This window comes from Micromys minutus (genome assembly GCF_963924665.1).
Source record: "Micromys minutus genome assembly, chromosome: 31".
Classification (NCBI taxonomy): Eukaryota; Metazoa; Chordata; class Mammalia; order Rodentia; family Muridae; genus Micromys; species Micromys minutus.
In genome coordinates, this window is record NC_137966.1 from 23,113,867 (window position 1) to 23,139,020 (window position 25,154).

The 25,154-nt window shown below is 45.7% G+C and overlaps 1 protein-coding gene and 1 pseudogene across 2 annotated transcripts in view; one reads left to right on the forward strand and one right to left on the reverse strand.

The window, feature by feature from the left end:
- The window catches only part of TEKT5 (tektin 5), a gene marked incomplete at both ends in the record, with an annotated part of 36,103 nt that extends 24,053 nt beyond the window's left edge, over window positions 1–12,050 (reverse strand). The window contains 3 exons of the mRNA XM_080942200.1: window positions 2,998–3,068; window positions 4,194–4,277; window positions 11,484–12,050. Coding sequence (XP_080798326.1) covers window positions 2,998–3,068; window positions 4,194–4,277; window positions 11,484–12,050 — 722 coding nt within the window. The remainder of the gene's footprint in view (window positions 1–2,997; window positions 3,069–4,193; window positions 4,278–11,483) is intronic.
- A 4,540-nt stretch (window positions 12,051–16,590) lies between these two features.
- Window positions 16,591–17,444, forward strand: LOC308440447 (small ribosomal subunit protein uS5-like; annotated as a pseudogene). The gene has a single exon. The product of its transcript is annotated as a small ribosomal subunit protein uS5-like (transcript).
- The last annotated feature ends 7,710 nt before the right edge of the window (window positions 17,445–25,154 follow it).

Sequence of the window (25,154 nt, forward strand, 5' to 3'; positions counted from 1 at the left end):
GCCGCAAACCCGGTCCTCAGCCTCCCGGAAAAGCACTGTGTGGCACACCCAGAGCCATGGGCTAGTCCAGGACAAGTTTGTTATCGGGAAAACAGAAATGAGCCAGGCCAACAACTCGGCTCAGGAAGCAAAAGAGCTTGCTGTTCCTGCTTGATGACTTGCATAAGGAGAGACTCCTGAGAGTTGTTCTCTGGTCTCCAAATGGCATGGGAGTGTGCACCGGTGCACACACACACACACACACACGTAAAATGCAAATTGGGGGGAAAAGAGGATGGGCCAGCATTTACTATATAAGGCCAAGTAGTCAATATCTCAGGCTCTAAGTAACATGGTATCTCAGTAGCATTCGCTCAAGCACTCAGGGAATATGTAGGCACATGCATGCCCCTCCCCTGCAGGAAAGAGCACTCCCCAGAGGATGTGAGTTCAGTTCCCAGCACCCACATGGAAACTCATAACCATCTGTAACCTCAGTTCCATGGCATCTGGCCTCTCCAGATACCAGGTACACGTCTAGTACACATATGTACATGTAGGAAAACACTCATACACACAAAATAAAAATAAGGCTTTTTAAAAATCTCTGCCAGGCAGTGGTGGCACACACCTTTAGTCCCAATACTTGGGAGGCAGAGGCAGGGGGATCTCTGGGTTCAAGGCCTTCCTGGTCTAGAGTGAGTTCCAGGACAGTCAGGGCTACTCAGAGAAACCTGGTCTCAAAAACAAAAACAAACAACAGCAAAAAAGAAAAAAAAAAAACCTATATTTATAAGAACAGATGGCAGGCTAGATTTAGAAGAACCCAAACATCTCTAGACAAAGTGTGTTTGGAGTCATGTTCATCACAAACAAGTCAGTGTGAAATGAAAGGATACCTGAACAGAAGGGTTAAAGTGTAGTTAAAACCTACTCTGTCTTCAAGTTGCTCAGATTTAAATAAACAAGTACAGGGAAAATAAATATAATGGCCACAGTAAAGGGAGACATGGGGGCCTTAAGAAGACAGAAAGTAATACAGCGGAAGTAATACAGGAAGTAATACATTTAAGCCAGAAGGTTAACGTGGAGAACTTCCCAGGGTTGAGCTGGTGTCTGAGCTGGGTGCTCATATCAAGTAGGAATAGGCACGCTGGACAAAGCTGCACGGGTGACTGAGAATTCGCAGCTCAGAGTCAGAAAGTGGGTGGAGTCAGAGGCCAGGCCTAGGAAGAGGCAGGGGCTGAACAGGGTCAGGGACTGGGTGGGGTCAGGGTTGGTTGGAGTCTGGGGCTGGTGGGGCCGGAGACTGGTAGGGTGAAGAGGAGAGGGTGTGGGGGCAGAAACTCTAGTTCACACTCCTGGAATCAGAGCGAAGAAGCTTGGCCAACGCAAACCATCTTCATGATTCTCACCAGATACCAAGAACCTGCTCCTTTCTCATCTCCATTGTTTCAAATGACATCTAACATCAGAATGAATGAATTCTGAAAGGAGAGTTCAGAGTCTGGTCTTTAAGGGAAAACAGTAAGTCTTGTCTATTAATAAAAGGTAATTTCAGACCTAAATGTACTGAGTAGACAGTGATTCCTAGCTAGGATCTAGTGACTCTAGAGACTTCTAAACCTGAACCTCTTCCTATTTTGTTTTGTTTTGTTTCCTATTGGTGCAGGTGAGTTCTTGTTAATAATAGGCAAGGCCTTGAAGTGGTAAGGCAATGATTTCATTAATAAGGGCTCAGCCAGGCACCAGTTACAATGATGGGCTTCCCTTTAGCTCCTCTCCTCCCCCTCCCCCTCCCCCTCCCCCGTGTCTCTCTCCTTCATATTAATCTCTGGCGCGTCTCGTTTCTCCATCTTAAATCTTCTGTGTCTTTCTTTCTCCTTTATCACCCCTTCTTCTCTCCCTCTCCCGTGGATATGGTTGCTATTGAAAGGTGTCTGTCTAATCACTCAGACGAAAGGAAATGGAAGTCCCCAATGGTGGTGCTACCATACAGTTACAGGAAATCCTGCCAGGACCTACTCAGTACCACATTAGGTCAGGGTAAAGAAACTGAGCTGTGTCTTGACTGATGAACGTGGGCTTTAATGAAAGAAAGCCAGAAGACAGCTGGAGAATCTGAGAGCACTACTGCTGCGTGTTGGAGAGGCCAGGAGGAGAGACCTCTGCTGTCTGTCCACCAGGAAGGGCCCTCCCCAGTCAAGAGGAATCGTTTCTGCTCTTTGTGGATGCGTGTACTATGAGAATGTCCCACTTCCTGGATGTAAGTCTGTCCTGGCACAGAAAACCTTGAGCCAGGGGTTCTTACCCATGACCACCTGCGCGAGTCAGCCTCCCAGCAAGCTAGGTCTGAGCATTCCCACACTACAGACCACCCTGCTGGCCACATCAGGAAGGGCGGCCCGGGCTGTGCCCTCTGAGACAAGAGCCAGCAAACAGGAAAAGCCAGCAGAGCAGCGTGTCTAAGAAAGATAAACGCCAAGCCCTGGTGCCACGGGGAGAAGCCGGCTCCTGGGAGCCGAGGGGCCCAGGGGCTTAGCTAGGGGCTCCAAGCCCAGCAAAGCACAGGCCTCCCTTTAATTACGCGAGGGGCCCCCGCTTGGCATGATACCAGTTTACATCATGGCCCAAGAACAGAAGCTGGTGCCTTTTGAAGACTCCCTGCTCAAGCGTCCCCTGGTACCTTTCTGAAGAGGTCCCGGTTCGTTGGCTTATTGCCCAGTGTCACCTAGTGCTGCCCTTCCCAACTTCAGACCTGGCTTGGGGAAGCCATAGCTAAAGTAGGTCTAGGGAGGCTGGTGCCTCCTGTCAGGTCCGGAGAGCAGATCACATCCCTTGGTGGTCCCATCCATTGGAAGGAGCATTAGCAAATCAAGACACACCACCACCCTTCCCGCCCCACAGAGCTAGTGTTAAACATCTAACAGCACACCATGAATCTCAAATGTTACCCAGAGACAAGTTTCCCAGAAATATGGGAATCCACAAACAATCCTGAAGGAGAAGGCTCCTTACCTAATCTGGAAATCGATTCTTTTAGCTAATTTTCTCATCTGATCCTGGCAACATTTTAGTAAATCTACTTCCTGAAAAGAAAAAGAAAAAAAAAAAAAAAAAGTCACACAGCGCTGACACAGGAAGGCATTCCCAGGTCAGAGCACTCCTGCAGACACCCCATGTGGGGAACACCAGAGTGGGGAATCCCAGGACCATGGACGCAAAGATTGGATAGTAGAGGCCTCAAACTCAGCATCCTCCTGCCTCAACCTCCCTAGAGCTGGGACTGTAGTCATGTGTTGCCATACCTAGGCTTCTTTTTTTCTTCTCTTCCCCCTTTCTCCCTTCCCTCCCTCTCTCTTCCCTTCTTCCTTGTTTCTTCCTCCCACCTCTCTCTTCTCCTCTCTCCCCACCTCTCCCACCCCTGTCTGTCTCTCTTGCTCTCTTGCTCTCTCTCTCTCTCTGAATTGAACTTGAACTCAGGGCCTAATATGAGCTGGGCAGGCAGTTCTACCACTGAGCTATCCCCCACCCCTCTTTTTATTTTGAAACAGGAGCTCACTGATTTGCCCAGTCTAGCCTTGAACTCATTTTACAGCTTATGCAGGCCTTGGCTTAATGATCCTCTGACCTGGGCCCCCTGTGTTGCTGGTATTACAGGTATGGGGCACTATATTTGGCTCCTTTTTATGTACTTAAAGTTTAAAATAAAATTTAGCAACTACCTATGTGCAGAGTGATCAAAGATTATCTAGTCACTAAATTAAACCGTGCACCTGAAGTGGTTCACAATGTATAGTATATGCTTAATGAACACTCTCATTAGGATGGAAAGAAGTGTTTGCCTAGCCTTGAGTTGGATTCCCAACACTGTATGAGCTGGATGTCATAGTATATGTCTGTAATCCCAGTGCTCAGAAGGATCAGGGATTTAAGGTCATCCTCAGCTACATAATAAGTTTGAGGATAGCCTGGGCTACACATGACCCTGCATAAATGAACAAAAATAAATACATGAGCTTTTACTATTATCATATGGCCATTTATAAAATAACAAAATTGAGATAAAATAATCCCATTCCTACATGAGGACCTTGGGGCTCTACTCATGTTTCTGAGCCCTAACTCCATGAGGCATCCTATCTGCTCCAGAGGCCACTCGGAACCTCTGATCAGCCAGCTGTCCTCTCTCCCACTTCCAGGTGGAACCTTACCCGGATTAGGTTTTTCTCCACATTGTCGTGGACCAGGTCAATCCCAATCCTTTTCTCCCGATTGTACAGACACTCCAGGGCCACCTATTGGAAAAATGGGAAAGAGGGTATCCTATGGAGGCCTGGGAAGACCCCGAGTGACATACAGCCTATGCCTCGTGGCTCTGTTCTGTGAGAAGCCTGGTGTTCCCTGGGTTTTGTCGCTGTGCTCTTGTGCCAGGGGCACTGACAGCCCCTGTATTCAAGACAGGACAAGGATCTGTCCCAGGACGCGGAATAACTGAGGGAGCCTATGATGGTTCACCTTGACATTACCTTGATAGGGCTTAGAAACACCTAGAAACCAGGCATAATGCCCCGTGCCTTTGATCCCAATACTCAGAAGACAGGAGCAGGTAGATTTCTCTGAGTTCCTGGTCAGCCATAACTAGTGTGTTCCAGAACAATCAGAACTATCTAGTGAGCCTTGTCCCAAAAGAAAAAAAGAAAGAAAGATGGATAGATGGATAGATAGATAGATGAAAGATATAGATCTAGATATAGATAGATGATAGATAGATAGATAGATAGATAGATAGATAGATAGATAGATAGATAGATAGATGGACAGACAGATAGACAAATAGACAGACAGATAGACAGACAGACAGATAGATACCAAAGCACACCTCTGTGTCCATGAGGATGATTCCAGAGGTGATTCTCTCAGGAGGACTCAAACCTCATCAATGGATTAAGGTCAGAGATTAGGTCTAGGGGGAAGTGGGCTACAGGTGTATATCCCACAGATCCTGATCTCTTCCTGTGTTTTCTCTTTCTTCTTATCATGCAAAAAGTGAACAGCCTTTGTCACGCATTTCCACGGCCATCATATCTGGGCTAATCGATTATGGACAAAACACTCTGACACTGTGAGCTGTCATCAACAGGTATTGATCACAGGGTCATGTCCCTCCTACACTCTCCAAAGCTTTCCCAAACTATGATGACAATAAAGCCAAGCTCTGCTGTCACTTCAGATGTGATGTCAGCAGCTGTCCTGTTTCTAGGGTTCAAACTCAGGCTCAGCCACTTCAACTGTGTGCCATGGGACACACTTGGTACCGTCTTAGACACCCTGTGCTTTATGTGTGTGTGGTCTTGGGGTTGGCACACTATCTCACCAATCCGGCAGACCATGCCCACCAGAAAGTGTCAAACCCTCGTGCAGAACCCTGTCTGTAATGGAGAATCTTTACTGTCAGCTCCATACATTTCCTGAGCTGGGGTCTCAGACTGGATAAAAAGGAGGGAACAAACTGAGCACCAGAATTCATCTTTCTCTGTCCTGACTGTGGACACAACGTGGCCAGATGCCTTGCGCTCCTGCTTCCTCAAACTGCAAGTCAAAATAAATCCTATTCCCTATCTACTCTTCCAAGGAATTTTGGCATAGCACAAGAAAAGTAATTTGCCAATGGTACCTGTTGGGATTTTGATAACAATGATTTCCCTGTCCCATAAGCTCAAATATTTGCATGCTTACTTCCCAGAAGGTGAACTGTTCAGGAAAGATTAGGAAATGTGGCCTTGTTGGAGGAGGTGTGTTCTGTTGCAGAGTCACTGGGGGTGGGTGTCAAAAGCCCCCACACACCAGGCTGACTCCCTTCCTCTGTGTGTGACCTGCAGATCAGGATGTAAAGCTCGCAGCTGCTGCTCCAGCCAGCACCTTGCTGTCTGCTTCAGCTAAACTCTTTTCTAAGAGTTGCTTTGGTCATGGCATTTCTACACAATGGTGAACCCATAAATAAGATAGTCCTTGTGACTGTACATCTTTTTTCTTTTCTTTTCTTTTTTTTTTTTTTTTTTTTTTTTTGGTGCTGTTCGAGTAGAAGGCATGCTCCAGAGAGGGGCAGGGCCCTCTGAAACCATGACAACATTGCCACAGTCCCTGGCCTTCATCCTAGCTGTCTTGGAGACCTGAGCACAAGAGAAGGCAGGAGCATGAGATGTTTGGTTACAGATGTTCTTATAAAGACGAGGAAGTGATCATCCACCAGCCTGCCTGTGACATCACAAAGGCCAACAGGCCAAAGAGGTGAGCAGAGGGTTTCTGAAGCCCAGGCACAGAGCAATATAAAAAGGATGGGGGCTCCAGTGTCCCGTTGGCCAGGAGCTTTGGAGGCCCTCCTCTGAGGTCTGCTTGGCTGAGGTGTGGGAGTGAAGCCCAGTGACTGCCCATACGTCCTGCCACAATGCAGCCTGCATTCCAAAGAGCAAAGAGAACCTAAAGGAACTCAGTGGGTAAAGGTGCTTAATGCCAAGCCTGATGACCCCAGTTTGATCACTAAGACCCACATGCTAGGAGAGAAGCAACACTTGCAAGTTGTCCTTTGACCTCCACATACATACCATGGTGCACATGCATGCATGTGTGTGTGTGTGTGTGTGTGCAGAACATACATACATACACACACATACAATACAAAATAAATTTTAATCAGGGATGCAACAAAAATAAGGTGACCTTGGTGGGTGAGGAGTAAGCGATCAGTGAGGAAAAGATAAGTGGAGATTAGTTACAGGATATTTGAACTGGTTTCTAGTTAGGGTAGCACACACCTTTAGTCCCCCTTTGACTGAAATATAGACAAGCACTTAGTATGCACCTTTAATGTCAATCTAAGAAGGCGCCTATGTTTTAATGTAAAGTGAATCAGAGGAAGATTTGACAGAATAGAATCTTCCCAACTCTCACGAGGAGAATAAAGGGAAGCTACTTACAGGAGAGACAGACAGACAGCACAGGTAGGAAGAGAGGACAGTGCAGGAATACAGTAGAGATTGTGGAGACAGTGCAGTAAAGTTGGGGGGTGGGGGACGGGGAGCAGCGGGGAGGGAGGAGGAGGCGGTGTTACCGAGACAGACTGAAGAGAGAACTAACTAGACACAGGCACGGACAGAGCGAGCAAGAGAATGAGAAGGAGCCAGAAGATTAGAAAAGATTGCTAGAGTCAGTCTGAGGCCAAGAGAAAAGCCAGATGAGTCAAAAGCTGGGAGAGGAGTTTGGGCCAGAACAGCTGAGTTGAACCAGCCAGCCAGAGTTCAGAAAGAACGAGAAAGGGTAAGCTTGTTCAGCAGCAAGTCTCAGAGGCTGAAGTCATTCTAGACCTAGGTTAGCAGATGGAGGCAGTAAACCTCGGAGATGACAATTACATCAGGAAACAAGTTACTTTTATTGTGACATGAAACATGAGACAGGAAGGCAAAGAGTAAGAGGGGTGAAGTTCCTGCAGTGCAAAGGCCCCGAGGTTAGAGAAACAAGAAAGCCACTGGGACTGGCACGGAGGGAGGAAGGGCAGAACCTTCGTGCTGCTTATGGAGGAAGGGAACTCATGGGTCTGGGGATAAATAAAGCTGAGAGCACACGCTTGGCAGTTCCCAAGTACAGCATAAACCCAGTGTACCGGTGAATGTCTGTAATCCCAGCGCTTGAGAGGTAAAGGCCAGAGAAGCAGGAACTTAAGGTCATCCCGGGCTACATAATGATTCTGAGGCCAACCCAGGCTACATGAAACAGCATCCTACAACACACCCCCCAAAAGATGCTAAATTTAAGGAAACCATCTAGGAATCAGTAGGAGAAGGATGCAATCTAGTTTGAGATTTGAAACCCCGCCTTCCTTTGGCTGCTGAGGGTAAGGAGCCTGCGACAGGAGGATCATTCCTGTTGCTAAGACACATCTGGACTGTGGTAACCCAGGAGCCAGGGAGTAGATAGAACCCAGGTGTGTCAAGCTGAAGGAATGAAAAGAGAGGGGGAGGGTGAGCAAGATTTCCCATGATGCTCTGTCTCTGCCCAAGCCTGGGGGCGGGGAGGAGGTGGGATGGGTGGAGCAGAGCTTTCCCCAGATGAATTTGGGAGTTCCAGAGTGATAAGAACCTATGCCTTGAGCTTTCTGTCAGTGTCCTGACACTGGTGTGGATACAGCTGTCAGGTGTGTAGGCTTCCACAGGCCGCAGTCTCAAACTGAGCTCCCTGTATGATCCCGTGAGACCTAGAACTAATTCTCACAGCAGGTGGCACACACAGCCACTTTCTTCCCCAGCACTCTACCCAATAACAAAAATAAATAAAAAAATAACCAGCTTCTCTACCCAATAACAAAACCTTCTCCAGGGCGTAGAGAAAAACATTGTCCTACCCAGACTCCTCTGCAGCCAGGAGGCAGGCCTCTGAGCTCTGGCAAATAGGCAGAAAAGGGGAAATGGGACTCTGGATCACCGCTGTTCCCTGCTAGTACGGCACAGAGTTGACAGTCTTTCTCCTATCCTCACTTCCTGCCTCAAATGAGAATACCAAATACTCTGGAGCTTGTCACTTGAAATAGGATCCCTCCTTTTAGCATTAGGACAAGAGCCAGCTGCTGTGGGTGACAGAGGGAGAGGGAGGTCCGGAGGGAGGGAGGAGAGGAGAGAGGGTGCTGGTCCCAGGCATGGAGTTGGGTCTGCATTTGTCTCTGGAATTCTCATCATGACAGAAAAACTGTTTGGCTAAGCTACAGCTGCTGAGCATCCATTGCATGAAACCCAGAGACATCTCAACATGAAAAGCTAGGAGCCTAGAAAGCCAAGGAGTGTCAGGAATGTCCACATGAGGATAGAAATTCACTTACTCAAAAGTGTCCATTGATCCCTGAAGCCACTTAGGAAAGCTCGATGGAGGTACACAGGCACGCCTTCACACACACACACACACACACACACACGCACACACACAATGCACTCTCATCTGTGAGTACATGAACACAGGCTCGAGCACATACACGCATGCATGCAAACACACACACACACACACACACACACACACACACACACACACACACATGCACATGCATTTATACACACACCAAAAAAATAAAACCTGGAAATGGAGCTAACATGTGACCTGCTGTACCACACTTAGTATGTACTTGAAGAACTAAGTTAGCATCCCATACAAGTATCTGCTTCTCTGTATTTATAGATGCACTATTTACAACAGCTAGGAAACTGAACCCGTCTAGATAAAGAAAATGCGGTATATTCCATGATGGGGTTTATTCAGCCACCCCCCAAAAAAGAAATTATAACACGTGTAGACGTGTAGGAAGGTAAATGGAACTAGAAATCACGCTGAGATAAGTCAGACTCAGAGAGACAAACAGATTTCTTGTGTGTGTGTGTGTGTGTGTGTGTGTGTGTGTGTGTGTGAGTGAGTGCATATGTGTGTTCCTATGATCTGTATTTCTATGTGCTGAGACTTGAGCTAAGATGTAGAAGGGACCGTGAGAGGTCAAGAGGAAATCTTAGAGGTGGAAACAAAGGTCGATGTGTTTGATAGCAAAGCAGAAGGGGAGGACCAGCAGGGAGAGAAGGGGGCCTGATGGCAGGACAAGGCATGAGGACTGGTGTGGTGGCTTACGGTGTGTCCTTGTTGGAAGAGGTGTGTCACTGGGAGTGACTTTGAGGTTTCAAAAACCCACACAAGGCCCAGCGTCGCTCTCTGTGTGTGCGGCTGAAGATCAGGACGGAAAGCTCTGAACTGCAGCAATGTTACACCTTCCCACATGACAGTCACGGACCTGCCCTCTAATGTAAGCAAGCCCCAGATCAGAGTCCCCTAACCACAGTGTCTCTTCACAGCAATAGAACAGAAACTAAAACAATTAGGGACCTTACACAGGCGTGTGTCTTAGGGTTTCCACTGCTGTGAAGAAATATGACCAAGGTTACTTTTATAAAGGACAACATTTAATTGGGGCTGGCTTGAGGTTTCAGAGGTCAGTCCGTTATCAGCATGGCAGCACCCAGGCAGATGTGGTGCTGAGGGTTCTACATCCTCAATAAAAGGAATCCAGGAGCAGACTGACTTCTAGGCAGCTAGGAGGAAGGTCTCAAAGCCCACCCCCTCAGTGACACACTTCCTCCAACAAGATCACTCCTCCTAATAGTGCCACTCCCTGGCCTAAGCAAATTTAAACTACCACAATGTGTGTGTGTGTGTGTGTGTGTGTGTGTGTGTGTGTGTCACACACACACACACACACACACACACACACACACACACACACACGAGTGCTGGGTACCACATTCCACTTTAGACTGGGAGTGTATTCAAAAGCATTGGCTAGACAGCAGTCAGTCAGTACATGGGTCAATACGGATACAAACAGACATCAGGGCAAGCAGCAGGCAGGAGCCACTCCTGAACATGTCAGTGAGAAGGCAGAGCCAGTATACACAATATAACCAGTGTACACAGTATACCCAGTGTACCCAGCATGCACAGCATACCCAGTATATATCCAGTATACACAGTATACACAGCATACCCAGTATACACAGCATACCCACTATATATCCAGTATACACAGTATACACAACATACCCAGTATACACAGCACACCCAGTATACACAGCATACCCAGTATACACAGCATACCCAGTGTACCTAGTATACACAGCATACCCAGTGTATCCAGTATACACAGCATACCCACTATATATCCAGTATACACAGTATATACAACATACCCAGTATACACAGCATACCCAGTGTACACAGTATACCCAGTGTACCCAGTGTACACAGCATACACAGTATACACAGCATACCCAGTGTACCCAGTGTATACATATACCCAGTGTGCCCAGTGTACACAGCAGACCCAGTATATACAGCATACACGGTGTACCCAGTATACACAGCATACCCACTATATATCCAGTATACACAGTATACACAGCATACCCAGTGTGCCCAGTGTACACAGCATACCCACTATATATCCAGTATACACAGTATACACAGCATACCCAGTGCACACAGTGTACCCAGTGTACACAGAAGACTAAGCCACAGAAACTGGGAAGAGGCTTAGTCACGAGGTTACTGTACAAGCTAGAGGAACTGAGCGGGCTGAGATAGTTATTCTTAAATTTCTTTATTTTCATTATGTGTGTATAGTATTTTGCTTGCTCCGTGTCTATATGCACAAGTATGCAGGGCCCTAGGGGCCTAGAAGAGTGTTTCCCAGCCTGTGAAATTAGAGTTCCAGGCCTGTGTGAGCTGCTGCCACGTGGGTGCTAGGAACCCAAACCCAGGGCCTCTGCAAGAACAACTGCTCTTAACCCTGAGCTATCTCTCCAGGATCCATTCATTTTCACCTTAAAATCTGATAGTGAAAGACTACAATTCAACCCACCTGCAAGGTGCCTGCCACCTTGACTCAGTAACAGCAGGTGCAGTGGTGTCGCCTTCCCACTCACCTGCAGGGGACAGTTCACCTCCTCAGCTGCGCACTCCAAGCGCCTCTTGAGGGTGTCCATGCTGCTGTTCTCTGTCAGAAGCCTGTCCAGCTCATAGCACAACTCGGACTTCCAGAAGCCGATGTCGGATAGCCTCTGGCTCAGGTTCCGGGAGGTTCCCTCCTGCATCTGGTGTGTGAGCTGGTCCTTGTCCTGCATGATCCGCAGGGAGTCGCCTGTCAGCCGGCTGGCCCAGAGCCGCGAGGCCTCTGCACCTCTGATCTGCAGATCATTGGAGCGGTCCCAGTCGCGTGGGGTGTAGCGACAGAAGAGCGCGGAGCGGAGCGAAGGCAGGATGGTGGGCGGCCGCCGGCTGCCTGAGCATTCCTCGGGGCATGTCTGGGTGGTGGCGATCTTATAGAAGACGCTGGGTCTCCATGCGTTCAAGTAGCGGTATCCGGGCAGGTGAAAGGGTTGGTAGCATTCCTGTACCACAGGGTCCTGCCCAGCAGGGGGCAGCGCCTGCAAGGCACAGCCTTTCTTGGGGCCACAGTAACTCGGTGTCTGAGTGGTTCCAAGAAATTCCATCTTTCCCCATCAGCCCCACGCAGGCAAAACTTTGCCCAAGGGGCTGGGGCATCCCCGGAGCTGGGAGCAGTGGAGCCTCTGTGACTCAGTGGTGGTGTCATAAAGCGTGGGTTGGGGGATCTTTGTGCCATGTCCTGGTTCCCCAGGTGGTTGAAGCCTCTATGATCCAACTAGAAAGCAGTCAACAAAAAGAAGTGTGTTTAGGGCCTGAAAAGACAATATGGTGGCTACAGTACCCTTCCAAAGGAGTTGAGTTCCTAGCAACATTCTATCTGCTGTATCCCAAGCCATTGGCTCATGAGTTTGAGGATGTCCTGGGTTACATGTGACCAAGTGAAAGCATCAAATGTTTTAAAATGGCCTATGCATTGCACGCAGTGGTGCTCAGCAGTAATGTTCACACCAGCAGGGAGAGTGTGGTGGTGCTGGATAGAGTGTAAGCAGTTAGATCACGAAGCCGAAATGTGGAGTGGTTTCGATGAAGAACCATGACACTCCGGGCAGGGGAAATGGGGCAACAAAGACGAGCAAATTCCACAGCCAACAGTTTTGAGAAGGCAAGAAATGGCCTCCTCAGTCTTCCTGGAACGACAAATGGAAGAAGGCGAGAAGCTGGAGAGGAAATGGGGTGATCAAAGTGCTCTGTAAGGTGGTTTGAGTAGGTGTGGCCCACAGAGAGTGGCACTATTAGGAGGTGTGTCCTTGTTAGAATAGGTGTGGCCTTGGTGGAGGAAGTGTGTCCCCGTGGTGGTGAGCTTTGAGGACCTATGCTCAAGCTCTGCCCAGTGAGGAGAAGACAGTCTCCTGGTTGCCTTCAGATCAAGACTCTCGGCTCCTCTCCAGCACGAAGTCAGCCTGCAGTGCCATGCTTCCTGCCATGACCATAAAGGACCTAACCTCTGAATCGTAAGCCAGCTCCAACTAAATGTTGTCCCAAGAGTTGCCTTGGTCATGGTGTCTGCTCACAGAACCCAGACTAAGACACTCTGTATGTCTGGTTGTGGAGGAGATTGTACGGTTATTTATATTTGTCGAACCCCATAGAACATCTTAGTAAAACTGAAGAAATCAGGGCCAGTGAGAGAGTTCAGTGGTGTTGGGAGCCGAAGTCCACACTATGCCCCACAATGACCTCCTCACCCCGTTCCCCCTGTGTGAGAGCATGACCTTTTCCCAAGGCCCTTGGTGTTTTATACAAGATAAGTTACAGCTCCGCTAATGACTGTATTCTGGAGCTCCGCAATCAATGGTGCCCAGGTGTCCCAAGAAGGCAGTTAAGCCCTAAATCTCCAGCTAACAACTGACAAGATACCTTCCTCTGTGTGCTCACCCCGCATTCCATCCCCTTGTATAAAAGAAAGAACCTGTGACAATTAAAACAGACCTTGACAAGTCTCTGCTTGGTCTCGCTCCTTTTTCTTGCCCATTTCTTCCCAGGGTAGGTCCCCCTCGACCCCACGAATAACTGGATCCCGAGGGACGGGACACAATGGATAAAGACTCTTGCCACCAAACCTGATGACCCAAGTGCAGTTCCCAGGACTTACATGATAGAAAGAGGGAAACGACTACTGCAAGCTGTCCTCTGACTCTCTGACCTCTGCACAAGTTTTGTGGCACAAGTATGTATCCCTACATACACACATATAAATTATATATATATATATATGTATATATACACATATATACATACATACATATATAAATTTTACACACACACACATACACACATACACACGCACACATGCCTTAGTAGGGTTTTACTACTGTGGACAGATACCATGACCAAGGCAACTCTTATAAGGACAATATTTAATTGGGGCAGGCTTACAGATTCAGAGGTTCAGGTAGGAACATGGTAATATCCAGACAGGCATGATGCAGGCAGAACTGAGAATTCTCCATCTTTATCTGAAGGCTGCTAGCACAATACTGGTTTCCAGGCAGCTAGATGAGCCCACACCCACAGTGACACACCTACTCCAACAATGCCACACCTTCTCATAGTGCCACTCCCTGGACTGAGCATATACAAATCATCACAATGTGTGTGTGTGTGTGTGTGTGTGTGTGCACGTGCATGTGTGGTAATTTAAAATTTTTAAGTGAAGTGTTTATAAATTATACTTCAATGTGCTCGAATTTTAAAATATGGAGGGAAGACTTTGAGCCCCAGGAAGCTGACACCATACTTGTTTTTCTTTATAATTAAATCCCGATCATCCTACACAGTATCAAACATCTAGAATGAAACCCTTACTTGCCTGGGATGTTTTTAATTCTATTCTATGACAAATTTGAAACTCCCTCCACTCTTACTGAGTAGAACACCAACACAGTGTTGAATGGGAGGAGGCTACTCTGCTGGGCATTCTTACCTTCTTTGGAAACGGGGAAGAGAAACCTGACCCTCTATAGCTCTGGTTAACAGGTGTATCAATCAGCTTCCAAATGCCTGAGACTGTTAATCTATCAGACAAAGGTTTATTTTGGCTCTTAGTTCTGTAGCTTCCGGCCTGTGATTAAGTAGCCCATTGCTTTGGGCTCCTGACAAGCTGTGCCCTGAGAAGGCCACACGTTATAGCCAGAGTGTGGTAGAGGAATAGAACTACATCATGAACAGGGAATCAAAGAGAGGAAAGAGGAAACAGGAGCTTGTAACCCTCTTCAAGTAAAGCCCCTCCCCATCCCAAGACATCTTTCATTAGGCTCCACCATCTCTAAAAGTGACTCCCTTGGAACCAAGCCTTCAACATAGGCTTTTGGGGACATTAAATGTCTGAAATACAGTATGTGTTTGAGACTTAATGGTGATTTTTCTTCCCGGTTCCCTATAACGAGTTTAGGGGAGCAGCCAGAATGTAGAGAAATGACATTTATTAGCCACATGGGTTGGAGTGCAGTTTTACATATTCCAGTATGTCCTTTCCACGGGATGGGGTAAGAAAAGCAGTCTGCTCCAGTCTGTTCCGGTCTGCTCCGGTCTGCAGACTTACAGCATGGTATACTCTCAGTGTGATCTCGCTCAAAGGAAGAGCCTTGAAAGAGCCAGGGGCCAACAAATGCCCTGCAACAGTCTGCACTCGGCATTGAGTGACAGCAGGCCTCAGAAGACATCTGGGACACAGAAACAGCAGAGACACATGGTGGACTTGACAGAGCAGCTGGGGCAGATCCCAAAGGTATGGCTGCTGGCCCACCCAGAGGGTGGAATTGTCTGTTGTCCCGGGTTTATAAGGCTGTGGAGGTATTTTCAGGGACCTGGGCAGAATGGGAAGTGCTGGAGCAATGGCTGCAGCTCACCCTTGGTGACCCTTTCCTAGAAGCACTAAGTAGATAATATGAAATCAAAGCAGAGGGAGAGGACAGCAGCCACAGCCAACACGGTGGAAACATTTACACACCGAGAACACAGCTTTGTTGTTGTTTTCAAAATCCAAAAGGAAGGAACAGAAAACTCTCTACCCACTAAGCTCAGTCTGAGTCCATGTCCTGAAAACTTGGATGATAGGCAGGGGAGCGTCTCCACCTACTGGCCGGCTCTGGGATATACACCTGCTTGTGGGCGGTATGCACGCATGGAGGTCAGAGACCAACCTGCTGGAGTCAGTTCTCTCCTCCCATGCTGGGGTTTGAATTCCCATTCTCAGACGGCAAGGCCTTTACCTGTTGGGCTGTCCTTCCTTTTTTTTTTTTTTTATGAACATGGTTGCACCCTGAATCCTTGAATGAGCGGCTGAAATCACAGGCACACACAACCTCACACCAGATCTCACCGTTCTCTTTCTTTCCTTTCTTTCTAAAAAAAAAAAAAAAAAACTATATATTTGTGTGTGTCTGTCTGTCTGCTTGTCTGTGTACCACGTGCATTTCTGGTGCCCTTGGGAACCAGAAGAAAGTGTTGGATCCCTTGAAACGGGGGTTGTGAGCTGCCACATGGGCACTGGGAATTGAACCTGGGTCCTCTGCAGGGGCAGCCAGTGCTCTTGGCTTTTGAGCCATCTCTCAAGCCCCATGATGAGCAAGCCTTAACCAGACCAGTCCAGCTGAACCAGCAGCCGACTCTTCATCCTTTCTGTCTCTGCTTCTAGCCTCGTTTGATCCAGACTTTTGCAGTGAGATTGGTGTACCTTTCTGGCATTGGCCTCAGGTTCCCCTTTGTAGATAAAAGTGCAGGACTTGATCTCCACAGATTTCACTATAACCCTAAATTTACCTAACTACAAAGGTATGTGACCTTGCTCCTTGCAAGCTCTGCCTTCTTGTCTTTTTTTAAAAAAAAAAACTTTTAAAATAACAAAAATTACAAATAAAAATTGTATTTATTTAATGTCTGGGGCACACGTGTGCCACAGTGGGTATGTGGCAGTGACAACATGTGGCTATTTTCTATCATGCGTTCCTCAGGTCATCAAGCTAGGTGGCAAGAACCTCAGTCTATTGAACTATCTTGCCAATGCCTATGTTTGATGACTCCCAGCTGTCTTTTAAAACAAAAAAGCGCTTCTTCTTCTTCAGGAAAACACCAAATGGTGGGTGACCCGGTGCAGCGGGAGGGCCCGGAGGACCCGGGGGCCCAGGCTTAGGAGGCTGCGGTGGCTTCCGCGGAGGATTCAGCAGCGGTCTTAGGGGCCGCGGTCGTGGTCGAGGCCGAGGCCGTGGTCGAGGCCGCGGGGCTCGTGGGGGTAAAGCTGAAGACAAGGAAGGAGTGGATCCCCGTCACCAAGCTGGGCTGCCTGGTTAAGGACATGAAGATCAAGTCTTTGGGGGAGATCTACCTGTTCTCCCTGCCCATTAAGGAGTCTGGATTATCGACTTTTTCCTGGGTGCATCTCTAAAGGATGAGGTTCTGGAAATCATGCCAGTGCAGACGCAGACCCGGGCTGGCCAGCGGACCAGGTTCAAGTCGCTATCGGGGACTACAGTGGTCACGTTGGTCTTGGTGTTAAGTGCTCCAAGGAGGTTGCCACTGCCATTCGAGGAGCCATTATGCTGGCCAAGCTTTCCATCGTCCCTGTGAGGAGAGGCTACTGGGGGAACAAGATTGGCAAGCCCCACACTGTCCCATGCAAGGTGACAGGCCGCTGTGGCTCTGTGCTGGTGCGTCTCATTCCTGCCCCCAGAGGCACTGGCATTGTCTCTGCTCCTGTGCCCAAGAAGCTTCTGATGATGGCCGGTATAGATGACTGCTACACTTCAGCCAGAGGCTGCACTGCCACCCTGGGCAACTTTGCCAAGGCCACCTTTGATGCCATCTCAAAAATGACCCCTGACCTCTGGAAAGAAACTGTATTCACCAAGTCTCCTTATCAGGAATTCACTGATCATCTTGTGAAAACCCACACCAGAGTCTCTGTTCAGAGGACCCAGGCTCCAGCTGTGGCTACCACATAAGGGTTTTTATAAAAGACAAAATAGATGAACTAAGTCTGTTAAAAATTAAAAAAAAAAAAAAAAAAAAAAAAAAAAAAAAAAAAGCATTCCCCTCCCCATTTTGCAGATGAGAAAACTGAGGCTCAGAGACAAGAAGTAGCTTTTGTTAATCAGTTCAAAGACATGAGGACCAGTTTCACATGCATGTCTGATTCCTGACAGGAGCTTGCAACCCCTGAATAATCTTCCCTCGTTCTCTTTAGCTATCTTCCCCCAAAAGTCTTTTGATGCTACTCCACACTGAGACAGGGCTAATGCAACACAAGAGTACAAACTAAAACTCCCAACAGTCTAATGAATAAGGTATTGAGTTTAAAAAATAATTTTAAAAAAGCTAAATATAAAAATTAAATTATTTAATTTAAATATAAAAAATAAAGTTTCTAATTTTTTTTTTATTTAAAATGTGTTTTTATATTTGGGGTGGAGGGAAGCCCAGGACACACTGCGTCTGGATTCCATATGCTCTTGCTTCACTTACCCAGCATTCAAATGCCTGCTTTTCCAAAAATTACAGTTTTAAATGTTCTCTTTAGGAAAGATCAAAATAAAACAGACCTTTAAAAAGAGACTAAAAAAATTAAATACTAGATCAGGGAAAAAACAAAAACAAAACAAAAAACAGGGATTAAGAAAACTCTTTAAATCAAAATAAAAAGCCTTCAAAAAATCCAATCCAAAACTTACAATAACATCAAAAAAATCTCCAGACAAAAGTCCTACAAGGACTTAAAAAATTAAAATGGCAGGTCATAGAGATACCATATATTAAATTAAAAAGCCAAATTCTGCATATTAATACTAACTTAAAACAATGCCACAATAGATTATATGTTTCATTTTAGAAAATTTCAAAAATTGAGATATATACTCATGTTAATACATCATACAATTAACACACATTCAAAATGTCAATGGACTTCTGCCTTCAGTTCTGAGGTAGATGATTCTAACACTCTAACAGTACCCCATGATTCTAACACTCTAACAGTTCCCCATGATTCTAACACTCTAACAGTACCCCAGTTCCACTTCAAAGAAGATGATGAACATCAATTACCTCCGTGTGGAGTTGCTTCAACTATGGCAAGCTAGCCTCAGACAAAAGGCTTTCCAAATAGGACAAATGGACACAGGATAGTCAACTGCTAAGCTCTGCCAAGACAGGGTAAGCTAGTCTTCATAATTCCTGCTTCATTTAAAGTCTGTCATGTTCTGGACCAGAAGGCTAAAGATAGATATTCCAACATTATATGAAATATTAGAGACTGTCCAGTGGTAAGCGATATCTGGCATTTATATGATTTTTAAAAGTTGTTTTCATGTGCTTCCTATATACCCAAATAATATTTGTTCCTAAATCTCTGACAGGGTTAAAGACTAGGTAGTTCTGTTCTTAACAATTAAACTTAAGTTGTTTAGGACTTAAGGTTTGTTTTATGATCTTGCATGTGCTGTTTACACAAGAGCTCAGCCACTGAGGTGTGTCGTAGTTTCACCACTAACTTTCTTTGTCTCATCTCTTCTCTTCTCTTTTCTTCTATTCTTTCTTTTTTCTTTTCTTTCTTTCCTTTCTTTTTCTTTTTTCTTGCTTCCTTCTTTCCTTTCTTTCTTTTTTTAAGATGGGATCTCCTTATTACCCTGGGCTAGCCTGGAACTCCCTGTGCAGATCAGGCTGGCTTCAAACTCATAAAGATCCACCGTCCTGTGCTTTCCAGTGCTGAGATTAAAGGTGTGTGCCCCCCCACAAGTTCTTAAACACCAGTTTCCTCATCCAAAAATACAGGCATTGGAGCCAGGAAAATAGGATTGCCAAAAGGCATACATTAGGAAATTGACATATAAACACACATACATCAGCCAGCAAATTTATCATCAATAAAATGCTGGTAATGGTAGAGATAGACTATTGATTGAAGTTGTTTTGTTTTATATCCTTAGTGCAGGGGCAGGTAGAACCTGTGTTTCCATTAAAACTTGTGCCTACTGATGCCTTGGCAATAACCAACAGCTCTCTAATTGAAATGAAGGCTCATTTAAAAGGTAGACCTTGCCTGATACTGGAAATTTAACTAACTACCTAGTGCTAGTGAAGTCATGGAACTTGGAGGAGAACCTACAACTATGTTACTAAATCATCACTAAGTAAACACTTTGCAGCAATGTAAACATTTGTTCTTATACTCATAAATAACTTGGTTCTCATCCTTAATCAAGTAAACTCTTTGCCACAGATGAAGACCACCACACAACCAGTCAAAATTCAGAGTTGTGGAGCCTGGTCCCAGAAGCTACATCTACAAAGCATTCCTGCACCTATGACTCAGGGAGCACTGCAGAAGAGGGGGCAGAATGATTGTAAGGGCAAAGGGGTCAGGGAGTTTGCTGTGAGATTCGGTTTGAAAGGATTTTCTGATGCAAGGGTATCTTAGCAATCAGGAGCAGAGAAACACCACAAATCACACCATGCAACAAACCTCACACAAAGATTTATTGAGGAGAGACAGAGAATGTGGCTGCCTCTGAATGGAAACAGAGATAGCAGCAGGGTGGACAGAAAGGCAGGGCTTTGTAGGACGTTTGGAGCATGTGTGGTGAGCTGGTGAGAGCATGGCATGGATGGGAGTCATGGGGTGGGAGTTTCCAAGTCTCAGGTTTGGGGACAGGCCTGGAGCAGGAATGGCCTTGTTAGTCAGTCAAGAACCACCCATATTACTGAATCATGGGCTCCTCCAATCTCTACCCCACCTTCAGTCCTCATCACTAAGGCCAATGTGACATGTCATCACTAAATATAACACAACGTTTCCACGCTACCACTGATGCATGTCTGTGCTTCATACCCTGAAAAGCTACCATGATCATAATCTGTGCTCTCTCTCTCTCTCTCTCTCTCTCTCTCTCTCTCTTTCTCTCTCTCTCTCTCTCCCCATCCCCCAACCTCCCCCCTCCCTCCCTCTCTTCCCTGCTCAGATATGGCTTTTCATGCCTCTTTCCCATTAATTTTTTGTATGGGATCTGTTGTGTTTTGAGTTTTTCAGCATGTCTTGGTCCCATTTACCAGCATGATCTTCGCTGCAAAACCCTTTCAGGTCTGTTACCCTACCATATTTCCTACTAATGTCAGACTCTATACTCATAAAGTCTCACCAACATGATTGTCTACACAAGAGATAAACAAGGATAATGCCAATACACATGTCAGGGGCGTGCCTCAACCTTATACAGATAACTATAGCATTCTATAGGATTGTTGAGTGTACTGGCTGATTTTGTGTCTACTTGACACAACCTAGAGTTATCACAGAGAAAGGAGCCTCAGTTGAGGAAATGCCTCTATGAGATCCAGTTGTAAGGCATTTTCTCAACTAGTGATCAAGGGGAAAGGGCCCAGTCCATTGTGGGTGGTGCCATCCCAGGGCTGGTAGACCTGGGTTCTATAAGATAGCAAGCTGAGCACGCCAGGGGAAGCAAGTCAAAAAGTAACATCCTTCCATGGCTTCTGCATCAGCTCCCGTTTCCTGAACTGCTTGAGTTCTAGTACTGACTTCTTTTGGTAATGAACAGCAATGTGGAAGTGTAAGCTGAATAAACCCTTTCCTCCCCAACTCGCTTCTTGGTCATGATGTTTATTCAGGAATAGAAACCCTGACCAAGACACTGAGGATGGGAGAATAGTCTTTCAGGGAAGAGCATACCAACTGGTTATTGAAAACTGAATGGCCATTTTTAAAAATAGATGTCTAAGTATATTTTATACAGAGCCAACAGGTTATATTTATATGTGTATTTTTAAAATGTAATATGTAATAATGTTGTGTTATAAAAAAGCATATGTAATAATGTTGTGGGGTATTTGTCAGAGAAGACTGGTCAGATGTGGGTTTAAGCCAATAGGAAGATTTTGTTACTCAGAATCCCAGTTTAGCCCTGAGCCTTTCTGGGATGAGCTTTTAGGCACAAAAACCATGTTCTGGGTTGACCTTCTTTATGGAGAGCATTTTTGGCATCTCTGGTTAGTTGGTGGAGGAGAAATATTAATATCTTTCAGGGCCCCTTGAAGCTGACCTTAGACAGGAAACTGGCTTCTGTGCTGCACCCTGTAAGGGCTAGAATTAAGCACATTTGCATCTGAAGTTCAGAGCAAAACACTTAGGACTGAAACCCTGGGAAGTACATTTGCATCTGAAGCTCCAAGAATGCAGCTTGGAAAGGGCAGATTCAGCCAGGGCAGAGTCTCTTTGTCTTTTGAGACACCCTTTTGTCCCTGATCTTCACACCTGGCCTCCAGAAGACTGTTTACAGGATCTTTGATTGTTCACTTGCCTGTGCCCCCCCCCCCCCACTTCTTAGAATGTAATCATTCTGCATGTAATTAAAGTAGTTTAAAACAAGAAAAATAAACAAAGCCTGAGGTTTCAACCTCAGAGCTGGTCGAAGTCATGTTGTAACCTTGAACTAACTTGTCTCTTTTCTTTAGATCCTTGCTCTGGTTCTGGGGGACCCAGCCTCAGACACTTCTTCAGTTAGCAAGAACAGTTAGCCAGAATTGGCTCTACAGAAGCAAAACAGAAAGGTTAATATATTTAGAGACGTTCCCAAAACTATGGACTTTTGACCAAGACCAGCTTGGTCAGTCAACAGAGTCCCCAGGGCAGGAAATGAAAAAGAGATAATCAGACAAAACTATAACATGACTCCAGTCAGTTCTGAGGCTGAGGTACCTTCCCAGTCTGATTTTATATCAATCTAGGTACATTTGAAGAATATGGTCAGTTCTCAGATTAAAGACAAAGTGAGCAAGGCAAAGACCAAATGTTAGGAAAAGATGACGGGGCACCAATGAAAGGAAAAGTCACTGAAAGGAAGAGTCATAGGGAACCAATGTTGTGAAAGGATAACTATCCGAGTCACGGCACTGATGTTAGGGGAAGGATGATGAGAGTGGGGGGGCATATGGCCCATGAAGGTGCGGCGAGGCCTGAGGGCAAGGGAGATGCCTCTGGGGGGTCCATGTTGGGAATCCCTTCCCTGAGGGACCAGCCACACAACAGTATAGTAAGGAATAGAGTTTATTTAGGTCATGGGAGAGTTAAGAGGGTGGTAGAGGCAGAGAGAGAGAGAGAGAGAGAGAGAGAGAGAAGTAGAGGAGTAGAGGCCGGCCATGAGCATGTGGGACAGAGGGGGAAGGGAAAGGGGAGAGCAAGGCTGCAAGAGCACAAGAGCAAGAGAGGCCAAGAGAGCGAGGAGGGGTCAAGCAGCTCCTTTTATAGTGTCAGGTCACTGGGGCGGAGCATACCTGGCCACTGCTGGGTAATTGAGGGGTGGGGTATACCTGGCTGTTGCTAGGTAACTGAGGGGTGGGGTTTACAGAATCCCAACACCAAAGAGATCATACCAGGTAGTACTCAAACAAATCAATAAACAAAGTCTCCAGAGTCACTGGGTCTAGGGCTTATCAGGATTACCAAGACAAAAAGGAAGTCACACATTCCTTGGCTGTGTCTACCTTGATCCTTGCATTAGCCCAAATGTGGATATTCTTGTCTGATACCGCTTCTTCCATTGAGCCCAGTGGAATTTCCAAAATTTCTATATGCAGCACCAAAAGCTCTCCACATCTCCCCCTTTTTAATTTCATAAACAAATGAGAAAGACTGTGTCTGTCTTAGGTTGTTCTGATAAAAATGCCTTTCTCATCTGTCCTGGAATATGGATTATCAAGGAGCAATAATATACTTCTGTCTTATGTTGGTAAGGCCCTGTACAGAAACTTTCCCATGGTGGGCTAACAGCCTGTTACAATAATAGCTCTGTTTGGGCAACCCATTTTTAGTTTCAAGCCATGTATTCTGGCCACCAACATATTAATGTTGTTAAAGGCAGACTTTATCATAATGGGCAGGAATAGAAGTATTCCCAGGATAGGAAGGGCTATCATGATCAAGCTATATAAGCCATACTTGAAATGTGACCAAGATGGAAATACTATCTTTAAGCCATGAATAATTTCATCAGCAATATCTGTAGTGTCAAAGCTCAGTGAGGCAACACTCTTTAAATTTATAATCTCCATATGCAAAGTTAAAACATTCAGAGAGGTATTAGAATTATGCCAAATACCCTGCAAGTGTCTTTGAACTTTTTCCCAATTATAGTGACTACCACTGTAAATTCTAGAAATAACACAAATCCATTGGTATTCAGCATGATAATTCAGATGACTTTTTATTCTTAAACTCTGAACCACCTCTCCAATACTTTGAATAGTATCATAAAGACTATTAAATCTATTGTTCCAAACATCTATCTAAATACTCTTGAATATTCAAATCATTAGTAACATTTTTTGCTAAGTGATTAACAAAGGTAGCTGTCTTAACTTCGTGTGACAAAGTAATTGCAGAAGCAGTGGTGCTATTCATGCAATTAAAGCTACTATGACAACAATAATCAAGCCCACTACCCTCTAGCTTCTGCTTAAAGCCTGACTCACTTCTAACATCTGCACGCTTTTTTCAGAATACCACTGTCCTGTAATACTCACAGGCAATAAAACAAAAGCTGATTGATAGATCACCATAACAGACATGCCAGATTTCAATACCTTAACACAATTAGAAAGTGTGCAATCAACACAACTTACATTAAATACATAGAAGAAACAAAAGTAATTTTAACATGACAAATTAGTAAAAGATTAGGAACCTTAACACATGCGCTAACATTTGTTCAATCCAAATCCTGTTCCAATTTTATCCACTACAAACATAACTTCATACAAGGTAACTGTCAATTTTCAAATTTATCTCTGAAAATGTCCAGAACCAGTCTTCAAATGAAGACTGCCATTTTATTTTTTTCTAATATTGGATTGATTTCTAGACCAGTAATGATTCAGTCAGAATGACTGGTTACATTAAAGTGAAGAGAAGGGTCATTATAACTGCTCCATTTTATTAGTCTTTTGGAAGGCAGTTTCCACAGTCACCACGTTCTCTGTCCCACAAGGTCTAAAAGCTTGAGGCAAGGCATCTTGTCTAGTCTAGGATATAGGTAAGCTAAGGTGAGTCAGAAACTGATGTCCAAAATAGCTTCCCATCCACCATTGTCAGGGCACTCGGAAAGCTCACAGTCAGCCTCATTCTTAGTCCCAGCATCAGATGTATCACCAATCACTCTGGCAGCCACCACACTCCTTCAGCATTCTGCAGAAAGAACACAACTGTGTCCTCTCCCCATGTTAAATACCTGACTGGGATCCTGCCATATGCCAGTACAGGGATCCTTCCATCTCACCTTGGCATAAGTGTGACTGGTTGTGGCACAATTAGAACACCTACACTGGTATTGCATGACCCCTAGTGACTGGCAAAATTTGGCTTGTGCTTGCCTGACCTCTGGTCAATATTTAGATAGGAAGGCATACTATATTGAATTTGCCGTGGAACAGGCCATTTTTATCGCTCACAATGGTCAGTCCACCTGGGATCAGGACATGCTGATGGGACATGGAAGGTTTGCAGCAGCTTTCAAAAGGATATGGTGCTAAACTACTTGGGTACTAAAATAACTATGGATTCGGTGACTCCCCAGAAAATCCAAATTCGTACTGATAAATTAAAAACACTAAATGATTTTCAAAAATTATTAGGAGATATTCAATGGGTT